The following is a 23,011-nucleotide window of genomic DNA, read 5'->3' on the forward strand; positions in this document are numbered from 1 at the left end:
CATTTCATTCACCATTGCCGCTTTTTTTTATTGTTACGGATTTAATTTGTCTTTGTATTAAATGTATACATTGCATGTACATATGTATGTTTGTAAGTTTGTGTTTTTTGTAGTGGTATTGTAAAAGTATTATGACAGTGATTGTAGTGTATGGAGCGTATAGGGTTAGCAAAGAAGTGATATATTCGGGCCTTGAAAGGCATGTGATTTTTACTATTAGAGATCCTGCAGACTTTGTTAATCGTTTGCATAAAAAATCTAAAATATTTTGGGTTTGCAACTTTTTAAGTCTTTAGATTTTGATTTACATCTTCTTGGAATACTCTGTACTATAAATTCTCATAATAAAAATATCTTTTACTATGGACAATTGTAAAATATCCAACTTAATGTCCAATGCAGTTTATGTTTTTTTTTTTCTTCTTACCTAAATAAACAATATAATCCTCTGACTTTTAAAATTTATATAATTTTTGTAAAAAAAAAACTATATTTAAAAAACTGACTAAAGTAATTTTATTTAAATGACTTTTTAAAATGATTGCCACTATAAACATAGTATGAAATTTTCGCCCAAAGAAAAAAATTACATTCAGGTGTTTAATTAAAACATGTAGTCAATAATATAAAATTTAAAAAAAAAAAATAACTTTCTGACCTTTTTTTTTTATTTACCATTCAACAACAATGTCAATACAGACCTGCAACAAATAGAGAAAAGTTTAAAATTAATTAATTGTATTTATTTAATTATTGTTTTTATTGAAAGAAATTAAATAAATACTACAATTTGTTTGTATGTATTTATATAATTATGTATTTAACAATAAATATTTGCCTTAAAACAACAAATACATAATCAATAAGTATTGCAAACGATTGCCATGATTTATTGAGTTGTTAAATAAACAATATTGCAAATAAAATTCATACTTTATTAAGAAATAAGTTACAGGATAATTAAATTTATCAATATACATAGTTATGGTAAAAAATAAATGATCCTTCGAGCCGGATTTGAACCAGCGACCTATGGATATCTATTATCGAAGACAGACACTACAGTCCACCGCTATACCAACTGAGCTATCGAAGGCTTAAATGTATTTGAATGCAGGTTTAAAGCACCTGTCATCAGCATGTTTATTTTATAAAAAACAAGTAAATAAATATAGTCCGATATGGTCGACCATATCGGTCACCTTATATCATTATGAAAAATTTTAATAAAATTCTATTATTTTTCGGAAAATTTTCTTTTTTTAGAAAATTTTTCCATAATTTTCTTTTTATAGAAAATTTTTCCTTAATTTTCTTTTTATAGAAAATTTTTCCATAATTTTTCCTTTTATAGTACATTTTCCATAAATTTTCTTTTTATAGAAAATTTTCCATTTATTTTCTTTTTATAGAAAATTTTCCATTAATTTTCTTTTTATAGAAAATTGTCCATTAATTTTCTTTTTATAGAAAATTTTCCATTAATTTTCTTTTTATAGAAAATTTTCCATAAATTTTCTTTTTAAAGGAAATTTTCCATAAATTTTCTTTTTATAGAAAATTTTCCTTAAATGTTCTTTTTATAGAAAATTTTCCTTAAATGTTCTTTTTATAGAAAATTTTCCATAAATTTTCTTTTTATAGAAAATTTTCCATAAATTTTCTTTTTATAGAAAATTTTCCATAAATTTTCTTTTCATAGAAAATTTTCAGAAATTTTCTTTTTATAGAAAATTTTCCAGAAATTTTCTTTTTATAGAAAATTTTCCAGAAATTTTCCTTTTATAGAAAATTTTCCAGAAATTTTCCTTTTATAGAAAATTTTCCAGAAATTTTCTTTTTATAGAAAATTTTCCAGAAATTTTCTTTTTATAGAAAATTTTCCAGAAATTTTCTTTTTATAGAAAATTTTCCAGAAATTTTCTTTTGATAGAAAATTTTCCAGAAATTTTCTTTTTATAGAAAATTTTCCAGAAATTTTCTTTTTATAGAAAATTTTCCAGAAATTTTCTTTTTATAGAAAATTTTCCAGAAATTTTCTTTTTATAGAAAATTTTCCAGAAATTTTCTTTTTATAGAAAATTTTCCAGAAATTTTCTTTTTATAGAAAATTTTCCAGAAATTTTCTTTTTATAGAAAATTTTCCAGAAATTTTCTTTTTATAGAAAATTTTCCAGAAATTTTCTTTTTATAGAAAATTTTCCAGAAATTTTCTTTTTATAGAAAATTTTCCAGAAATTTTCTTTTTATAGAAAATTTTCCAGAAATTTTCTTTTTATAGAAAATTTTCCATCAATTTTCTTTTTATAGAAAATTTTCCATAAGTTTTCTTTTTATAGAAAATTTTCCATAAGTTTTCTTTTTATAGAAAATTTTCCATAAATTTTCTTTTTATAGAAAATTTTCCATAAGTTTTCTTTTTATAGAAAATTTTCCATCAATTTTCTTTTTATAGAAAATTTTCCATAAATTTTCTTTTTATAGAAAATTTTCCATAAATTTTCTTTTTATAGAAAATTTTCCATAAGTTTTCTTTTTATAGAAATTTTTCCATAAATTTTCTTTTTATAGAAAATTTTTCACAAATTTTCTTTTAATAGATAATTTTCCATATATTTTCTTTTTATAGAAAATTTTCCATAAATTTTCTTTTTATAGGAAATTTTCCATAAATTTTCTTTTTATAGGAAATATTCCATAAATTTTCTTTTTATAGGAAATTTTTCATAAATTTTCTTTTTCTAGAAAATTTTTCATAAATTTTCTTTTTCTAGAAAATTTTCCATAAATTTTCTTTTTATAGATAATTTTCTTTTTCTAGAAAATTTTTCATAAATTTTCTTTTTATAGAAAATTTTTCATAAATTTTCTTTTTATAGAAAATTTTCCATAAATTTTCTTTTTATAGAAAATTTTCCATAAATTTTCTTTTTTAAGAAAATTTTCCATAAATTTTCTTTTTATAAAAAATTTTCTATAAATTTTCTTTTTATAGAAAATTTTCCATAAATTTTCTTTTTATAGAAAATTTTACTTAAATTTTCTTTATCTAGAAAATGTTCCATAAATTTTCTTTTTCCAAAAAATTTTCCATAAATTTTCTTTTTCTAAAAAATTTTCCATAAATTTTGTTTTTCTAGAAAATTTTCCATAAATTTTCTTTTAATAGAAAAGTTTCCATAAATTTTCTTTTAATAGAAAAGTTTTCATAAATTTTCTTTTTATAGAAAAGTTTTCATAAATTTTCTTTTTATAGAAAAGTTTTCATAAATTTTCTTTTATAGAAAAGTTTTCATAAATTTTCTTTTTATAGAAAATTTTCCATAAATTTTCTTTTTATAGAAAATTTTCCATAAATTTTCTTTTTATAGAAAAGTTAAAAAATTATAGAAAATACTTGTATTCTAAAGAATTCATTATTCAAACTGAAATTTCAAGGTCATCAAACAAAAAGAAAAAATACATATTTTATTTAATTATTCACTGATAAGCCAGCCCCTCGTATCAATTCATAATTCTTAACAAATTATCTCAAAGCATTACGCTTCATCATATGAAATGTCATGACCTTATGTTTCACAAATTTTCACTATCAATTGCTTTTATTTATATTTTTATAAAGACAATTTTAAATTATTTTTATTGAAATTTAATTTAAACAAATCACCAACAAAAACAATTAAACGTAAATAAGTCCCATCCAAAAAAAAAAGCAAATATTTGTCAACATAATACTCTTAAAAAAAGTATGTATAAATTAATGTGTTTTTTCACTAATAAAATTCACACATAAAAAAACAACAATAATATTTGATATGCATGAACCACAAATACATCTGTAACATATTTTTGTGATGTCACACAACAAATTTAATGAATAATTTAATATTTATTCATAAACAAATAATAAAAAAAAAAACAGCAAAAAACAGGTTAAACAAAAAATCAACAACGGTAGCAACAAAGTAAATTTAAATAAATTCATACGAATAAAATAAAGTATTATGTATAATAAAAATGTTATTTTTAAAAATTAAACAAAAATTTAAAAAAAGTAAAAATTATTTCTTTGAACTAGAATATAACAAGGATTGAACTAGAACTGAACTAGAACTAGAACTGAACTAGAACTGAACTAGAACTGAACTAGAACTGAACTAGAACTGAACTAGAACTGAACTAGAACTGAACTAGAACTGAACTAGAACTGAACTAGAACTGAACTACAACTGAACTAGAACTGAACTACAACTGAACTAGAACTGAACTAGAACTGAACTAGAACTGAACTAGAACTGAACTAGAACTGAACTAGAACTGAACTAGAACTGAACTAGAACTGAACTAGAACTGAACTAGAACTGAACTAGAACTGAACTAGAACTGAACTAGAACTGAACTAGAACTGAACTAGAACTGAACTAGAACTGAACTAGAACTGAACTAGAACTGAACTAGAACTGAACTAGAACTGAACTAGAACTGAACTAGAACTGAACTAGAACTGAACTAGAACTGAACTAGAACTGAACTAGAACTGAACTAGAACTGAACTAGAACTGAACTAGAACTGAACTAGAACTGAACTAGAACTGAACTAGAACTGAACTAGAACTGAACTAGAACTGAACTAGAACTGAACTAGAACTGAACTAGAACTGAACTAGAACTGAACTAGAACTGAACTAGAACTGAACTAGAACTGAACTAGAACTGAACTAGAACTGAACTAGAACTGAACTAGAACTGAACTAGAACTGAACTAGAACTGAACTAGAACTGAACTAGAACTGAACTAGAACTGAACTAGAACTGAACTAGAACTGAACTAGAACTGAACTAGAACTGAACTAGAACTGAACTAGAACTGAACTAGAACTGAACTAGAACTGAACTAGAACTGAACTAGAACTGAACTAGAACTGAACTAGAACTGAACTAGAACTGAACTAGAACTGAACTAGAACTGAACTAGAACTGAACTAGAACTGAACTAGAACTGAACTAGAACTGAACTAGAACTGAACTAGAACTGAACTAGAACTGAACTAGAACTGAACTAGAACTGAACTAGAACTGAACTAGAACTGAACTAGAACTGAACTAGAACTGAACTAGAACTGAACTAGAACTGAACTAGAACTGAACTAGAACTGAACTAGAACTGAACTAGAACTGAACTAGAACTGAACTAGAACTGAACTAGAACTGAACTAGAACTGAACTAGAACTGAACTAGAACTGAACTAGACTGAACTAGAACTGAACTAGAACTGAACTAGAACTGAACTAGAACTGAACTAGAACTGAACTAGAACTGAACTTGAACTGAACTAGAACTGAACTAGAACTGAACTAGAACTGAACTAGAACTGAACTAGGACTGAATAAGTGTCGAACTAATGCTGTGTGTTTTTTAGAACTTTAATCATTCTTCTTTTAACAATATTGATTACCAAAATAAATTCGAATTTATTATTTAAGCAATTAAATATTTTTTCATCTCTATCATATGCAAAATTCCTGTCATTAATACTTCACATCAATAATGTTCTTTTGAACTTTCTGTGCAAAAAAAAAAGAAAACCAGAACACATGAAAAGAAATGAAACGTAAAGTCAAATTTAAGTATATTCAAATTCAATTACCCAAGAATATTGTGGAACATAATATAAGAATCCTATATGTGCATGAGCCAGTAACCAGCAGGCTGAACCTGTAGTCAGTAAGTCAACCAGCCAACCAACCATTTTACAAACTGTCAACATTAATTAATTAATGAAATTCATGAAGAATTTTTTTCACCACTTTTTCCATCATTATTGCTTTCGTCTTTTACATACTTTTCAAACAAGTTAAAAAAAAATACCTATTAAGTGTAAAAGTTTTTAAACAGCAGTCAGTATATGGAATATTTAAATTTTTAATACGTTTCTTTTTCTCTTTTTTACTTCAATTTTAAGAGAACTTTAATAATTCGCTGAAATATGTTAATTAAGTTTTATTTTTTTCTCGTTTTATTATTAAATTAATCAAATTGTTTTATTAAAACGTTTGCAAAAAAAAAAAAATGCATAAATAGGTATTAATTAATACATATATTTATAAAGATATCTGTTTTTATTATTAATATGTATTAAATTATTTAATATAAACAATTTATGCAAAAATATGTTAAATATATATTTTGCAATTTAATATTGCTTAAAAGGCATTATTTTTGTATTTATCAATTGCACAGTGGAGTAAAAAGCATACAAATTTAAATAATTAAAAAAAATTGCAAAATTTTTCGAAAATTATTTTTTTTTTTTCTAAAGAAGGACCCTAACCGAGAAAGGACTTAGACCTGTCTGCTATGCAGACGATGTCGTAATACTTTTAAAGGGAAATGATCCAAATTACTTGTGTAGAAGAGCTGAGGAGGCTCTGAATACGGCCTTGAGCTGGGCTCAACCGATAGGCCTCAATGTTAACCCGGCGAAGACGGAAATCTGTCTTTTCACAAGAAAGACAAAAATCTCTACATATACTGAACCTTGCTTCCTGGGCAAGAAGATACCGGTGACAGACAAAGTTAAGTACTTAGGTGTAATACTTGACCGGAAATTAAAATGGAGACACCACATAGAGGATAGGATCAACAAGGCACATCGGTGCTGGGCGATATGTAGGAGAACCATAGGCATGAAATGGGGTCTTAGTCCTACTATGACAAATTGGCTTTATAAAAGTGTAATTAGACCAATTCTAGCTTATGCTTCAATAATCTGCTTTGGACAAAAACTGTAATATCAAACTACTACAGGGAGTTCAGCGTACATGCTGCTTGGGTATAAGTGGTGCCATGTGTACTACTTCAACCAAGGCTCTGGAAACGTTGCTAGATATTCCACCCATTGAAACATATATAAGATATGAGGCGGCGCTTACAGCCGAACGGCTCTTTACTTTAGGCGAACTGGCCAAAAACGGTTATAGGACACGTCATCAATGTATACTGGACACATTGGAAGGTTATACACATTCATCGGACGTGCCTGATGGCATACCAGACACAGAATATGTCGGAAACTTTGAAACGCTAATCCCAGATAGAATGTCTTGGTCAAGCGGAACATTAGAGCGAATACCAGTAGGAATCCGTTGCTACACGGATGGCTCTAAATTAGGGGACAAAGTGGGCCTAGGCTTCTATATTGAAGACCCAGAAACAGAAATATACCACCGTTTACCTAATCATAACACAAGCTTCCAGGCAGAAGTACGAGCAATAAAGGAATGTGTAAATTGGATTAGAATAAATATGGCGCCCACAGGGCTTAATATATTTACCGACAGCCAGAAGGCAATTAGTGCGATATCAGGTGATAGAATTAAATCTAAGACCATATTGGATTGTAAGAAAGCTTTAACTGAATACTCTCCCAGAGGTAAGGTTCACATCATATGGGTACCAGGCCACTCGGGGTAGTCGGTAACGAAAGGGCGAATGTAATAGCTTTAAAGGGAAGGGAGCTCGATGTAGTTAACCTGACAAACGCAAAACCATTCTACGCAACAAAAGCTGAATTAAAAATATGGATGAGAGAATGATGAGTATGATGGTACGTATTCTGAGTGGACACACAGGATTACGAGCACATCTATACAAAATTGGACGTGCGGATTCAGACGAATGTAGAGCATGTGGAGAGGACAGTGAAACTCTGGAGCACTTTCTTTGCCATTGTCAGGCATTCGTCGAAGTTAGATCCAAGTATCTTGGAAGTGATGTTATTCCGGAAATAACATTCTTAACCAACACCGATTGGAAGATTCTTAGGAATTACGTCCAGGAAACTGAGTTTCGGAACATGGAAAAATAATACATTCAGTGAGCACTTTTTTTTCCTTGAATTGGAGCGCACAACAGGCCCGATAGTGGCCTAGGTGTATTTCTTCGGATTTGATGTAGTATACATCCTCCTATCAACCTAACCTAAAGAAATTTTTCGAAAATTTCTGCTTTTAATAGAAAATTTTTCAAAATGTTCTCTTGATAAAATTTTTTTAAATTTTATCTTAATAGATTTTTTTTCTAATTTTATCTTAATAGAATATTTTTTTAATTTTATATTATTATTAGAATAATTCCAAAATTTTCTCTTTTTAATAGAATATTTCCAAAAATATATCTTTTTAATAGAAACTTTTCAAAATTTGTAATAGAACACTTTCAAAAATTTTCTCTTTTTAATAGAAAAATTTCAAAAGTTTCTCTTTTTATAAAACATTCTTAAAATTTTCTCTTTTTAATAGAAAATTTACTCTTTTTAATAGAATATTTTCAAAATTTCTCTTTTTAATAAAATATTTTCAAAATTTCCCTTTTTAATAGACATTTTTCAAAATTTTCTCTTTTTAATAGACATTTTTCAAAATTTTCTCTTCTTAATAGAAAATTTTCAAAATTTTCTCTTTTTAATAGAAAATTTTCAAAATTTGCTCTTTTTAATAGAAAATTTTCAAAATTTTCTCTTTTTAATAGAAAATTTTCAAAATTTTCTCTTTTTAATAGAAAATTTTCAAAATTTTCTCTTTTTAATAGAAAATTTTCAAAATTTTCTCTTTTTAATAGAAAATTTTCAAAATTTTCTCTTTTTAATAGAAAATTTTCAAAATTTTCTCTTTTTAATAGAAAATTTTCAAAATTTTCTCTTTTTAATAGAAAATTTTCAAAACTTTCTCTTTTTAATAGAAAATTTTCAAAACTTTCTCTTTTTAATAGAAAATTTTCAAAACTTTCTCTTTTTAATAGAAAATGTTCAAAACTTTCTCTTTTTAATAGAAAATGTTCAAAACTTTCTGTTTTTAATAGAAAATGTTCAAAACTTTCTCTTTTTAATAGAAAATGTTCAAAACTTTCTCTTTTTAATATAAAATGTTCAAAACTTTCTCTTTTTAACAGAAAGTGTTCAAAACTTTCTCTTTTTAATAGAAAATGTTCAAAACTTTCTCTTTTTAATAGAAAATGTTCAAAACTTTCTCTTTTTAATAGAAAATGTTCAAAACTTTCTCTTTTTAATTTTCAAAACTTTCTCTTTTTATTGGAAAATTTTCAAATTTTTCTCTTTTTATTGGAAAATTTTAAATTTTTTCTCTTTTTATTGGAAATTTTTCAAATTTTTCTTATTTTACTTTTCTCTTTTAAATAGAAAATGTTCTCTTTTTAATAGGAAATTTTCTCTTTTTAATAGAAAATTTTCAAAATTTTCTCTTTTTAATGGAAAATGTTTGAAATTTTTTTTTAATAAAGAACTTTTGAAAATTTTCTCTTTTTAGTACAGAATTCTTGAAAAAATTTTAATAGAGAAGTTTTGAAAATTTTCTCTTTTTTAAAGAAAATTTCATAATTTTCTCTTTTCCACGGAAAATTTTCATAATTCTCTCTTTTTAATAGAAAACTTTAAACATTTTTTCTTTTTAATAGAAAATTTTCAAAATTTTCTCTCTTTTTTATAGAAAATTTTCAAAATATTCCCTTTTTTATAGAAAATTTTTGAAAATATTATCTCTTTTTTATAGAGAATTTTTGAAAATTTTCTCTTTTCAACAAAAAATATTTGAAAATTTTCTCTTTTTAATAGAGAATTTTTGAAAATTTTCTCTTTTTAATAGAAATTTTATTAAAAATTTTCACTTTTTAAAAGAAAATTTCCAAATTTGTTTCTCTTTTTTATAGAATTTATCTCTTTTTATACCCTTCACCTTCGTGAAAAGAGTATATAGAGGTTTGTCATTCCGTTTGTAATTTTCGCAATATAATTTTCCGACCCTATAAAGAATATATATCAGAATATACATATATCTGAATCCTTATAGATAGCGGAGTTGATTAAGCCGTCTGTCTGTCTGTCTGTCAGTCTGTCAGTATGTCTGTCTGTCTGTCTGTCAGTATGTCTGTCTGTCTGTCTGTCCGTCTGTTGAAATCAATTTTCTGAAGACCCCAGATATCTTCAGAATCCAAATCTTCAATAACTCTGTCAGACAAGCTTTCGAGAAGTTTCCTATTAAAATCGGCAAAAATTTTCGAACAAATTTACTTTACTAGAAAAATTTTTTCGAATATTTCTCTTTTTTATTCCAATGTAAAATTCAACCCAACTATTCCAAGAAAAGTAATAGCAACCATACCTATCACGTAATATTAAAATTTACCTTTAAATATAAATAACTTAAAAAGTCTTCATAACTAATCCACAACCTAATAAGAAAACCATCCATATTCTGGAGAATTTACATTTATTTTCTTGTTTGCAAACATTTATTACAAACGCTGCTGCTCAATTCCTTTTGTGTAACATTTCAAGCAAAATGGGTCAATTTAAAAACACCAAAAATCAATGAGTGTAAGATATTCTCAGTCAGTGACTTATAGATTTCTTGTACAACTGTTGGCACTTGAACTGCTAACGCACTAGTATTGCTAATGCTGTTGATGCAAACTTAATTCCACTAGAAGTGAGTAAATATTTGTAACGACATTGACTTTGTTGCACTAAAGCATGTGATTGCCACAAATTGTAGACGGCTTTTAATGCTTTTTCTTATGTGTGTGTGTGTGTATGTGTGGAAGAGAGTTCCTTAGAAAACAAATAGCTGATTGGCAATTTGAATTGAGGCTTGAAAAGAACAAATTTGTAAAATTTTCAAAAGAAAATAAAACAAACCAAAACCAAAGAGTAAAAGCAACAAAATTTAAATAAAATAAAACTTTAAATGGAATCTGAGAAAAAAACTAGTTTTCTATCAGAAACAAGAGTAATAGTTACAAATGGCAAATAGGAGTCATGATTTTATACACACTTACGTTTGCTTATTGAATGAAATTTAAAATATTAAAACATTTCCATACTTAAAACTCACCATTCCTAGTACTTCAACCACTCACTCATTTCAACTAACAGCAGAGGGAGACGCTCCCAAAAGTATGCAAAGAATTTCAGTAACAAATTCATTGGTACGAGAATGGAAATAAAGAAAAATCTCAAAAATAAAATGCATTTCATTTACTCTACTGCTGCACTCTTGTTAAAAATGCAATACAGACAGACAGGCTGAAGAAGAGTCTCGAAATCGTAGCAACTGAGTCAGAGCTAACTATCTTTTCATCCGGTTACAATGTTACAAGTTAATATTTACATATGCATGTATTGTAGACTTATACGGACACATGTATCCCTTCATTTACTTTCAAACAAATTAACAACTTACTCATATGGAAAATCAGTAAATTGAGTTTTCATAGAGTCTTTCCTTGGTTGTTGTTCAGTTGAATATTTTTTTGCGGATTTTTATTTGCAAATTTTTCCATATTCTTACGTCTCAATAGCCGAATTGTACTTTTTGAAATAGTAATAATAAAATAACAATTTATACTCGGTCATGCACACTGGGTCAGATTGTCAACAAAATATCAACAAGATTATTGAACAATTGAAGGCCCTTACAATTGGTTAACCCCTAAAAGAGGGCTTTTCTTTCCGTATAAAAATATTCTAAACCCCTAAAGAGGGCTACAGATTTTCTAGCCCCTAAAACAACCCCTTAAAATGTAATATCTAGCCCCTTAAAAAGGGCTACAGATTTTCTATAGGAAATATTCAGCCCTTTAAGGAGCGCTACAGATTTTCAATAGAAAATATTTAGCCCCTTAAGGAGCGCTACAGATTTGCTATAAAAAACATCTAGCCCCTTAAAGAGGGATACAGATTTGCTATAGAAAACATCTAGCTCCTTAAAGAGGGCTACAGAATTGCTATAGAAAACATCTAGCCCCTTAAGAGGGCTACAGATTTTCTATAGAAAATATCTAGCCCCTTAAAGAGGTCCCTAAAACAACCCCTTTAAATGTAGATATAGAAAATATCTAGCCCCTTAAAGAGGGCTACAGATTTGCTATAGAAAACATCTAGCCCCTTAAAGAGGGCTACAGATTTTCTATAGAAAATATCTAGCCCCTTAAACAAGACTTCACATATCGATCCAAAACATTTTTCAACCCACTGTACTTTGTGTTATATATAGCTGGAATAATGTTTTTTTACAACAAAATTATAGTAACCAACTTCCCTCGCAGCCTACTACTATAGTAATTTTACAATACGATTTACAGTTTTTCACTCTCAAATACGTGTACACAAAAAAATACAATCCGTATTATATTAAAGGTTTTTTTTTTCCATATTTATTTTTAAAAATTTTTGCAATAATATTTAAATCTCTTGTTAAATTGTCAAAGTATTGTTAACAAACGTTTTGTTTATATTAAAACAATGCAATGTGTAAATTTCAAAAACTAAAATAAAAAAACTAAGGAAAACAATTCAAAATGAAAAACGGAAATGCATGTGTGTATATGTCTGTTGGAAAAGTTATACAATATCGGCCGGAAATAAACAATTTGTTGTCACTTTTCAATGGTGGTATGTGCATGTAAAAGTTGTTAACATTACTATGAACAAACGCCCACGAACATATTCATATGTGTATGTATGTACATAAAGTTCTTTATTTCCACACCAACACTACATACATGTGTGTAAATATTATGAGTATTTTGTTGTTTAATATCCAGTAAGTCAATGTTGAAAAAAAGATAACCAACTAATTCTCATGAAAAAATTTAGTAAAAAAATTCTATAGAAAATGTTCACCATCTAAAAGAGGCTTACAACAGTAGAAAATGCCTACCCCATAAAAGAAAGCCAACATTTACTATATAAAAACATAGCCTCTCAAAGAAAGGCAATTTCTTGTCCTTAAAAGAGGACAGCCATTTTCTTAAAAAAATATTCAATCACTAAACATTTGCGTTGACATTTAGTTAGTTAGTTAGTTAGTTAGTTAGTTAGTTAGTTAGTTAGTTAGTTAGTTAGTTAGTTAGTTAGTTAGTTAGTTAGTTAGTTAGTTAGTTAGTTAGTTAGTTAGTTAGTTAGTTAGTTAGTTAGTTAGTTAGTTAGTTAGTTAGTTAGTTAGTTAGTTAGTTAGTTAGTTAGTTAGTAGTTAGTTAGTTAGTTAGTTAGTTAGTTAGTTAGTTAGTTAGTAGTTAGTTAGTTAGTTAGTTAGTTAGTTAGTTAGTTAGTAGTTAGTTAGTTAGTAGTTAGTTAGTTAGTTAGTTAGTTAGTTAGTAGTTAGTAGTTAGTTAGTTTAGTTAGTAGTTAGTTAGTTAGTTAGTTAGTTAGTTAGTTAGTTAGTTAGTTAGTTAGTTAGTTAGTTAGTTAGTTAGTTAGTTAGTTAGTTAGTTAGTTAGTTAGTTAGTTAGTTAGTTAGTTAGTTAGTTAGTTAGTTAGTTAGTTAGTTAGTTAGTTAGTTAGTTAGTTAGTTAGTTAGTTAGTTAGTTAGTTAGTAGTAGTTAGTTAGTTAGTTAGTTAGTTAGTTAGTTAGTTAGTTAGTTAGTTAGTTAGTTAGTTAGTAGTTAGTTAGTTAGTTAGTTAGTTAGTTAGTTAGTTAGTTAGTAGTTAGTTAGTTAGTTAGTTAGTTAGTTAGTTAGTTAGTTAGTAGTTAGTTAGTTAGTTAGTTAGTTAGTTAGTTAGTTAGTTAGTTAGTTAGTTAGTTAGTTAGTTAGTTAGTTAGTTAGTTAGTTAGTAGTTAGTTAGTTAGTTAGTTAGTTAGTTAGTAGTTAGTTAGTTAGTTAGTTAGTTAGTTAGTTAGTTAGTTAGTTAGTTAGTTAGTTAGTTAGTTAGTTAGTTAGTTAGTTAGTTAGTTAGTTAGTTAGTTAGTTAGTTAGTTAGTTGTTAGTTAGTTAGTTAGTTAGTTAGTTAGTTAGTTAGTTAGTTAGTTAGTTAGTTAGTTAGTTAGTTAGTTAGTTAGTTAGTTAGTTAGTTAGTTAGTTAGTTAGTTAGTAGTTAGTTAGTTAGTTAGTTAGTTAGTTAGTTAGTTAGTTAGTTAGTTAGTTAGTTAGTTAGTTAGTTAGTTAGTTAGTAGTTAGTTAGTTAGTTAGTTAGTTAGTTAGTTAGTTAGTTAGTTAGTTAGTTAGTTAGTTAGTTAGTTAGTTAGTTAGTTAGTTAGTTAGTTAGTTAGTTAGTTAGTTAGTTAGTTAGTTAGTTAGTTAGTTAGTTAGTTAGTTAGTTAGTTAGTTAGTTAGTTAGTTAGTTAGTTAGTAGTTAGTTAGTTAGTTAGTTAGTTAGTTAGTTAGTTAGTTAGTTAGTTAGTTAGTTAGTTAGTTAGTTAGTTAGTTAGTTAGTTAGTTAGTTAGTTAGTTAGTTAGTTAGTTAGTTAGTTAGTTAGTTAGTTAGTTAGTTAGTTAGTAGTTAGTTAGTTAGTTAGTTAGTTAGTTAGTTAGTTAGTTAGTTAGTTAGTTAGTTAGTTAGTTAGTTAGTTAGTTAGTTAGTTAGTTAGTTAGTTAGTTAGTTAGTTAGTTAGTTAGTTAGTTAGTTAGTTAGTAGTAGTTAGTTAGTTAGTAGTTAGTTAGTTAGTTAGTTAGTTAGTTAGTAGTTAGTTAGTTAGTTAGTTAGTTAGTTAGTTAGTTAGTTAGTTAGTTAGTTAGTTAGTTAGTTAGTTAGTTAGTTAGTTAGTTAGTTAGTTAGTTAGTTAGTTAGTTAGTTAGTTAGTTAGTTAGTTAGTTAGTTAGTTAGTTAGTAGTTAGTTAGTTAGTTAGTTAGTTAGTTAGTTAGTTAGTTAGTTAGTTAGTTAGTTAGTTAGTTAGTTAGTTAGTTAGTTAGTAGTTAGTTAGTTAGTTAGTTAGTTAGTTAGTTAGTTAGTTAGTTAGTTAGTTAGTTAGTTAGTTAGTTAGTTAGTTAGTTAGTTAGTTAGTTAGTTAGTTAGTTAGTTAGTTAGTTAGTTAGTTAGTTAGTTAGTTAGTAGTTAGTTAGTTAGTTAGTTAGTTAGTTAGTTAGTTAGTTAGTTAGTTAGTTAGTAGTTAGTTAGTTAGTTAGTTAGTTAGTTAGTTAGTTAGTTAGTTAGTTAGTTAGTTAGTTAGTTAGTTAGTTAGTTAGTTATTCAGTTTTTAAATCGTGCCGTCTACATTTTTCCTCTTTGGTCCCACTGACCCTTCGGTTTCAATTAACAAAACTAACAATTATTGTTTCTGTCAAAATAAAATTAGTTTATACATTTTGTTATTTCAGAATTTCGTTTGTGGTTATGTTGTTGTCGTTACTTCTGTTATTTTATAAACTCAGTAAATACATGAGTACATTTTTGCCAAATTTCCTAAATATTTACATTTGTAGTAATATTTAGTAAATATTTGCAACAACACTTTTCAATACTAAATACCCAATTTGTTTGCATATTTGCACTTGCATTTAATTGGCGCCAAGTTCCTAACACACACTTTTGAAAAATAACTAAAAATTAATTTTTAGAATTATAAGGGTTCATTTTTATATTAAATACAATATGCATACATACATATTCGGTTGTCATTTATTTTAAATGCTGGTTTTAGCTAATGATTTTTGTATTGTAAATTTTATTGTTCGATATATGTATGTTTGTATATGTATATAATGTATTCCTAATTTCCATAAATAGTTTACTATAGAGATTTAAGATTAAAATTTAAATTTTTAATAGAATAAATGGAATTATGTTGCTAAAATTACAAATATTTACTCTGGAGTGATGAAAAGTAAATTTAAGTTTTGTGTATATTAAAATAAAATTTGTCAAAATGTATTTGCTTTAATATGAGAGTGTTTTAAACAACTACTTTAATAGCAATGGCAAATATTTAACTATGTATTCATAAAGGTTTAATAGAGTTATCAATAGTTTATTAGAAGGTTTTTATATGGAAAAGTACTCAATACACAGTTATAATTTCTTGATTGTTTTATGCATACCGGGGTCAAACTTTTTGGTAAAGTCATCTTATTGCTTATTGCCTTGTAATGTATGTTAGAAATATTTACTTCTTAAATACACATTAACATTGGCTTTTACAAAATACCTTTCTTAATCTTTATACCCTACATCACTAATCTTGGGAATGTACTATCAGTGGTACACTGATGGTTGTAAAGTCTAAAAATATTGGTACTAAGTTGTTTAAGCGATGTTAAGGAGCAAGAACGAAGAATGGTACAAATGATTTAAAACCTAGCGCATCTACAACCAAACCGTCGAAGAAGTTCATAATGATAGAAAATTGAACATAAATGCCTTATTATCATAAATACTTATATCATAATTAATGTTGGATATCACATGATCGACCATGTCCGACTATACTCTCCTGCTTGTCTTCAAAGATATTTTCAACATATATTTGTTTTGTGGAATTTAGTTTGGTTAAAACCTAATTAATGTATTAGTTCAAAATCCACAAGACAATAACAACATTTACAAGAATATATTTTTTTACTACCACTTGTAGAAAATTGCAAAAATACTATCACAAGAGCAAAAAAATGACCATAAAGTTACCTCTTGAAAGAACGTAAAAAATCGAAAAAAGTACCACGAAGAATATTTAAAAAGTACCAATTGAGATAATAAAAAGTACCAAAAAATTCCCCTTTTCTTAGGATCGTGTATTTTAAAATTTATATAATTAAAATACAAAAATACATTTAGAAGAATGGACAAATTTAATAGGCAAGTACTATTACAAAAAGTACTATTTTCTAGTTTTTCCCCAGGAACAAAGTATAAAAATTAAGTTTAAGTATTAACCTAAGTTATAACTCGAATTCGATCCGATATAGGTTTAGGTACTCGTTTTACTTGCCATTGAAGTAACAAAATAATGTACCAAAAATAAAATTTCGAATCTGCAAAAAGTACCAAATTTTGTATTTAATATTCACCAATATGTTAGGGTTTATTTCTGGAACCCTATCATCACGATTGGGCCCAAACGGGAAAATCTAGAAGGCTGAAATTAAAAATGGGAAATAACGGTCTACGATTCATCTAGCCCACATATAACTTAAAAATACGGGATTTGTCTTTCAAAATTTCATATTCTACCAAATATAGACCATTATTTGACGCCATGGATATTTGGCTTTTGATATAGATTCGTGTAGTTGGCCGGGCTTCACAAACGATCGGATTAAAGTAGTATATCCATTACGATTCTTATGGCACCTAATTTCCTTGCTTTTGGAATATTTTTCCAAGCTTTTGTTAAGTTTGACGACAATCTTCGTGGAGTACTGCCCCGCATTTTCTTGTCTTCAGACTTTTTTGACGGACATGGGTGGTCTTTGTCTTCCGTGTCGAAATCACCATTTCTGAACCACACAAATCGGCAATCACATGTTGAAACCGATGGAAAACGTTTACTATTATCTTTGTTAAGCAATAGGTGCGCTTTAACAGAACTTCAATTAAAGAAGTAAAGCAAATGTTAAATCAGCTCAAAATAGTTCGGTCCCTAATTTAGCTTTTGCCCCATAAAAAGACCACTTCCGAAAACCAGCCTAAGCTGATGTAATAAATAAGTAAAAAAAATGACCCATTATGACCTAAGTCCATAAGTAGGTACATCTGAAAGCTTTCGGATTGAAATCGGAACGCCTGCAGTTCTGCAAATCTTATTTGATCTCTAGCTTATGCAGCAGGAGTTAATGTAAAAGCTTTACGCTCACCATCTCTCTCACAAACTTAAACCGTTTCGAAAAAAGTTGTCCTATTCCCTAAAATTTTTATCTTAAATGAAGAGTTGTGACGATCTTGCTTTAACTAGCATACAAACATAATTCGAACAACAAACAAAACTTTTACTTTGTCTAAAACTCTAAATTTTAGATGTAGCTTTAAGCTTTTATTAACAACATACTACTACTGCAAGTAGTAGATATCATAAGATAATAAAACTGGTACAGCTTTACACCAAGTTTATCTAATTAATTTAAAATTTCCATATACAAACTAAGTATGTATGTGTTTGTTATTATTGTTCTATAGCTATCTAACTGCAGGTCTGACTTTTCCTTTATATTAAATTTCCAACTCATTTTCTCTACACTTTGCGGCACCACTCTGTTTGCACTTCCAATCCTCAATGATAACAAACGGTTTATGAGGATGTTCACAATTGTAGGCACTCATTAGGCATTCTCCTTGAAATTCCTGCTTACACTGGCCATTAGTGGCACATAGTGTCAGATCAGAGTTCGGACAGCTGTAGGCACATTTATGGGGTGGCAAGGCGGTGGGTATGTGTATGATTTTGCAAGTGGTTAGGGAAATGAAAACTGCAAGAAGTTGTTAATTGAAGTGGTAGATGTAATGGAAATTTTCGAAACTTACTGAGTAATGTTAAGATTATAAAGAATTTCATGTTGTTTTTTTTCCAATGATCTTATCTTAAGTTAACTAGGTTACTGTTAATATTCTAAAGACAAACTGGTTTATTTATAAGAAATTTATGACAAATTTTTTTGAAGATATTTATTTAAATATAGAAACAGATGAAATATTTAACAATTATTGCATAATTTCTACAATTATTTATAAATATATAAACAGTATTGTTCGAAATTTAAGCAACTTTTAAGAAAAAATTCTTAATTAACATAAAAACTCAACTATTCTAAACTCCAGCAAACTTAAGCGATTCAATAGTGTCTAGAATTACCTTGATTCCTTATCAATCTACATTAAATTTTAGAATAATTTTGTGGTTAATTATGATCCCCACTTCCTTCTCTGTTTCAATCAAATATAACATATAAGACATTTATCACACTATCAATAAAACTTGCTTAGTTTTCGAACAATACTGTAAATACATTTGGCAAATATTCTTTACAAGCGCCAGACATCTTTAACGCATTTCAATAAATTTAAGACACCTGTAAGGTTTTTAAAATAACATAAATTTAATGATTTAAGTATTTGGGAGTTTGTTGCATTTTACAATAACCGGTTTTATACAACCGTTTGTTTTCTAAAAGAACACTGAAACTGTTTGGAATTTTAATTTTAAATATAACTTGCTGTTAATTTGCATACGATATCAAAACAACAAGGAAAAAAATGTATTTTGGGACAAAAATTTAAAGAATAAAATAAAGTGAAAATTTTCACCAAGTAACTAATTTACAAAGGCCAAACAAATTCGGAAAGGTATAAAACTGTTGTTTAAAAACCCAAAACCATACAGTCTTTTGTAAAGACTCGGAAAGATTACAACATGAGATTTGTCATAGTATTAGGTAAGGTTACGCAGAAATGCAACAAATAAACAAAATATTAAACTTTATTTTAAAATAAATTTCAGCCCTTCTTTGCAGTTGCTATGCAGCTGAGCAAACAACTCCAGCGGCGCCACAAGGTGAACGTTTGCCAGCTCAACATATTAAGGATTTTGTAGAGCAACATATTAAACATGTTAAGCAGCAGATTCCTCTAGTGCAGCAACAAATTAAGGAGGGAAAACTTAAGGTAGAAGTTGAACAACCTAAAGTAAATGGCCAACAAGTGCCGCAACATATTAAGCAATTCATTCAGGCACACATCAGTCAAGTATTGCAACATGTTGCCCAACAAAAGCAGCAAAAACAGTTACACATTCCCTTGGTATCCACTCCCACTTTAGGTGTGCCACCATTTGTGGTTCAAAAAATTAAGAAACTACAGGAACATGTTAAAAACATAATGCAACAAGCTGAAAGTCATATTCCTCAAGTCATTAGCCAACAAAGAAAACAACAGCAAGATCAACAACAACAACAAAATCCTGAGGAAGTTATGAAAAAAGTTCAGCCCTCTGTGGAAATTCCCGATAAAGTTAATAAGGTGGTTCAACAAGTACATCAACATGTACCCCAAGTTGTGGCACATCATGTACAAACTAGAGCAATCAAAGAAAAGCCAGTTACTCAGGTTCCGCAACATGTTGCTGATAAAGCTAAAGTTCCCACTCTAGTCGAAGAAATTGTTAAGCAAATTCATTCTCATGTACCGCAAGTTGTAAAGCAACATGTTTCCAAGATTCAAAAAAGAGAAGTACAAGTTCCCGGTCATGTTCAGGAAATAGTTGAACAAGTTCAACAACATGTACCCCAAGTGATTCAACAACATGTTGCTGTAGCTGAAAAAAAGGTTGAACAAGAAGCCGTTATTCCCCCTAAAGTTCAAGGTATTGTTGAACAAGTTCATCAACACGTACCCCAAGTAATACAACAACATCAGCAAAATCAAGTCCATAAGAAACTTGATCAAGAATCAGTAATTCCCCCTAAAGTTCAAGGTATCGTTGAACAAGTACATCAACATGTTCCCCAAGTAGTTCAACAACATGTTAATCAGGTTCAAAAGAAAGACGCGCAAGAAACCGATATTCCTGCAAAAGTTCAAGGTGTTGTTGAACAAGTTCATCAACATGTACCCCAAGTTATTCAACAACATTTGAACCAAGTCCAACAGAAAGCTGGACAGCAAAACGTAATCCCTCCTAAAGTTCAAGGCGTTGTAGAACAAGTTCATCAACATGTTCCCCAAGTAATTCAACAACATGTTAATCAGGTTCAAAAGAAGAACGGCCAGGATACTGTTATTCCCCCAAAAGTTCAAGGCATTGTAGAACAAGCTCATCAACATGTTCCCCAAGTAATTCAACAACATGTCAATAAAGCTCAAAAGAAGGTCAGCCAGGAAACTGTTATTCCTCCTAAAGTTCAATTAATTGTAGAACAAGTTCATCAACATGTTCCCCAAGTAATTCAGCAACATGTTAACCAAGTTCAAAAGAAAGATGCACAAGAAAAACCTGTAATACCAGCTAATGTCCTAGGAGTTGTTCAACAAGTTCAGCAACATGTACCACAAGTAATTCAACAACATGTTGCTCAGGTTCAAAAGAGAGAAGTACAAGAGAAACCAGTAGTACCGAGTAATGTTCAAAGTATTGTTGAACAAGTTCATCAACATGTTCCCCAAGTAATACAGCAGCATGTTAGTGAAGTCCAAAAGAAAATCGGACAAGAAACAGTAATTCCACCCAAAGTTCAAGGTATTGTTGAACAGGTTCATCAACATGTTCCCCAAGTAATTCAACAACATGTTAATCAAGTTCAAAAGAAGACGGGGCAAGAACCAGTAATTCCTCCCAAAGTTCAAGGAATAGTTCAACAAATCCATCAACATGTACCACAAGTTATACAACAGCACTTCAAACAAGTCCAAAAGAAAAATGTACAAATACCCTCCCAAGTCCAGGACGTTGTTCAACAAATTCATCAACATGTTCCTCAAATTATAAGTCAACATGTGGCTGTCGTTCAAAAGAAAGCTGGCCAACAACAATCTGCTGTAAATTCTCACATCCAAGGCATTGTACAACAAATTCATCAACACATACCACAAGTAATTAATCAACATGTTGCTCAGGTCCAGAAGAAAACTGTGATTCCTGAAAAGGGTTTACATCAAATCGTTAATACTCATGTTGTTTTAAAACCAAATGCCAAGGAGCCCTCAGATATACAATCAATTACTACTCAAATTCGTAAAAATGTAGATCAAGGAGTACAACAACAAGTTAAAAATGTTGCCGTTGAACCATCACATGTGCAACAGGTCCAAAATCAAAATCATGTTGTTCCTGTCAGATCAATGTAAATCAAAGTTTGTAGGTACTGTGACACAAATTGGAAAGCAACCTAAATTTTATGAACTTGTAATGTCCATTAAAAATTAAATTTTTGAACCCAATTAAGAAATCCATTTTTAAAAGATTTTCAACTTCATAATGCCATTTATTCATATCTTCATTTTAAACATTTCGCAAATGTCATGCATTACATACTAAACGACTTGAAATAAAAAAGATTATAATGAAAATAAATTATGTCTTCTTGTAATTATAAATAAGTAGGGAAAAGTGCACAGCAAAAACTTTTGTGGCCCAGTAAGGGGTTAATATGCTACACTTACACAAAAGCATTTTAAGTCATTATGATGACATTGCAGGCAAGTACTTATAACGCTCGCTTACATATAGGGAGTTAAATAACTACTTATCACTATCACTTGCTAATAAGTAGTTAAGTAAGTAGTTTTATTAAAATAAATAGCGGACGAGGATACCATCCACTGCATATATTAATAATTTTCACACAAAAATACTAATTTTTTCCTAAGTAATGCAAACGATATGTAGTAGTCATCTAAAAGTAAGTTGATGGGTAAGTACAACTTAATACCATGTTTTAGCTGGGAAAAGTATTTACACTCTTCATATGGCTGTAGTCTCTCATGTTGCAAATTCAACATATAACACATTTAAAACAAATTTGTAAAAACCATATTTTTGGAACATTTACTTAAGGTATGCAGTAGTTGAAGAAGATTTCTCCATGGATTTATAGCTTTTACGTATTTTATTGCAGCAAAAATATGCACACAATACTTACATGGTTTAAAGTACCCAGCTGGAAAATGATCAAATCAGAATGGAAATATCGTTAGTGAAAATCTTATATTTGAAATCATTTTACTACAGGCCCGATGGATAAACCTTCACTGCTTAGCGTCTAAATTCATTAAATCAATATCGCAAAATTAGGTGAGAAATGGTAAATTTTGGCTCTTCAACGGTCACGAGATCGAGATAACTTCATGTCATCTGAAAGTCCTTTCTGTCAACAAATAAAAGCTTAACATCTGACATAATTTAGAAAGGTATACTTAATCTCTGGGTTAAAAATTTGTCGGCTTGTGTAATTTTTTTTTAAATTTACTAAATTTTCTTTTTCTTTTAGTAAATTTTGTTTCATCACTTTTCTAGATAAAATATTAAAAGTTTTATTTAAATTGTGTTCCAACACTCTTCAAATGCAACCTAACTTTAAATAGATTCCCAATTGGGGAGCTGTGTGTGAACAGCTCAACCAACGAAACAGATTACAATGGTGAGGCCAAAGAGCATTTTAAATATACATGACATTTTATAATGCAGCTGTAACGAAAGTCTATGAAGCATATATACATTTGTATATTAGGGTAGACCCCAAATCCTCTACGAACTAACTGTCAAATTAGGAAATCCTTTCAACACTCCATAATAATG

The 23,011-nt window shown here is 28.4% G+C and overlaps 2 protein-coding genes across 2 annotated transcripts; one reads left to right on the top strand and one right to left on the bottom strand.

Annotated features, from left to right (window-relative positions):
- Nucleotides 1-17,712: 17,712 nt before the first annotated feature.
- On the bottom strand, nucleotides 17,713-18,332 carry LOC119603489. Its single transcript, XM_037955529.1, has 2 exons — nucleotides 18,247-18,332; nucleotides 17,713-18,191 (listed from the first exon to the last, which is right to left on the bottom strand). Exons 1-2 carry the CDS (start codon nucleotides 18,275-18,277, stop codon nucleotides 17,935-17,937), a joined length of 288 nt encoding a protein of 95 aa, XP_037811457.1. The 5' UTR covers nucleotides 18,278-18,332; the 3' UTR covers nucleotides 17,713-17,934.
- Nucleotides 18,333-19,057: 725 nt separating this feature from the next.
- On the top strand, nucleotides 19,058-21,787 carry LOC119603493 (transcription factor SPT20 homolog). The gene is made up of 2 exons (XM_037955533.1): nucleotides 19,058-19,154; nucleotides 19,220-21,787. Exons 1-2 carry the CDS (start codon nucleotides 19,133-19,135, stop codon nucleotides 21,559-21,561), a joined length of 2,364 nt encoding a protein of 787 aa, XP_037811461.1. The 5' UTR covers nucleotides 19,058-19,132; the 3' UTR covers nucleotides 21,562-21,787.
- The last annotated feature ends 1,224 nt before the right edge of the window (nucleotides 21,788-23,011 follow it).

Source organism: Lucilia sericata, unplaced genomic scaffold, assembly GCF_015586225.1.
Source record: "Lucilia sericata isolate MDLA Ls3-8-SP2 unplaced genomic scaffold, ASM1558622v1 Contig000309F_arrow, whole genome shotgun sequence".
NCBI lineage: Eukaryota > Metazoa > Arthropoda > Insecta > Diptera > Calliphoridae > Lucilia > Lucilia sericata.

What these genes read in the sequence shown, in the direction of transcription:
- LOC119603489 (XM_037955529.1), bottom strand. Translation starts at nt 18,277, where the DNA reads ATGAAATTCTTTATAATCTTAACATTACTCA. An exon ending in TATAATCTTAACATTACTCA is followed by an intron (nt 18,192 to 18,246) that starts GTAAGTTTCGAA and finishes AACTTCTTGCAG; the next exon opens with TTTTCATTTCCCTAACCACT.
- LOC119603493 (XM_037955533.1), top strand. Translation starts at nt 19,133, where the DNA reads ATGAGATTTGTCATAGTATTAG. An exon ending in GAGATTTGTCATAGTATTAG is followed by an intron (nt 19,155 to 19,219) that starts GTAAGGTTACGC and finishes AATAAATTTCAG; the next exon opens with CCCTTCTTTGCAGTTGCTAT.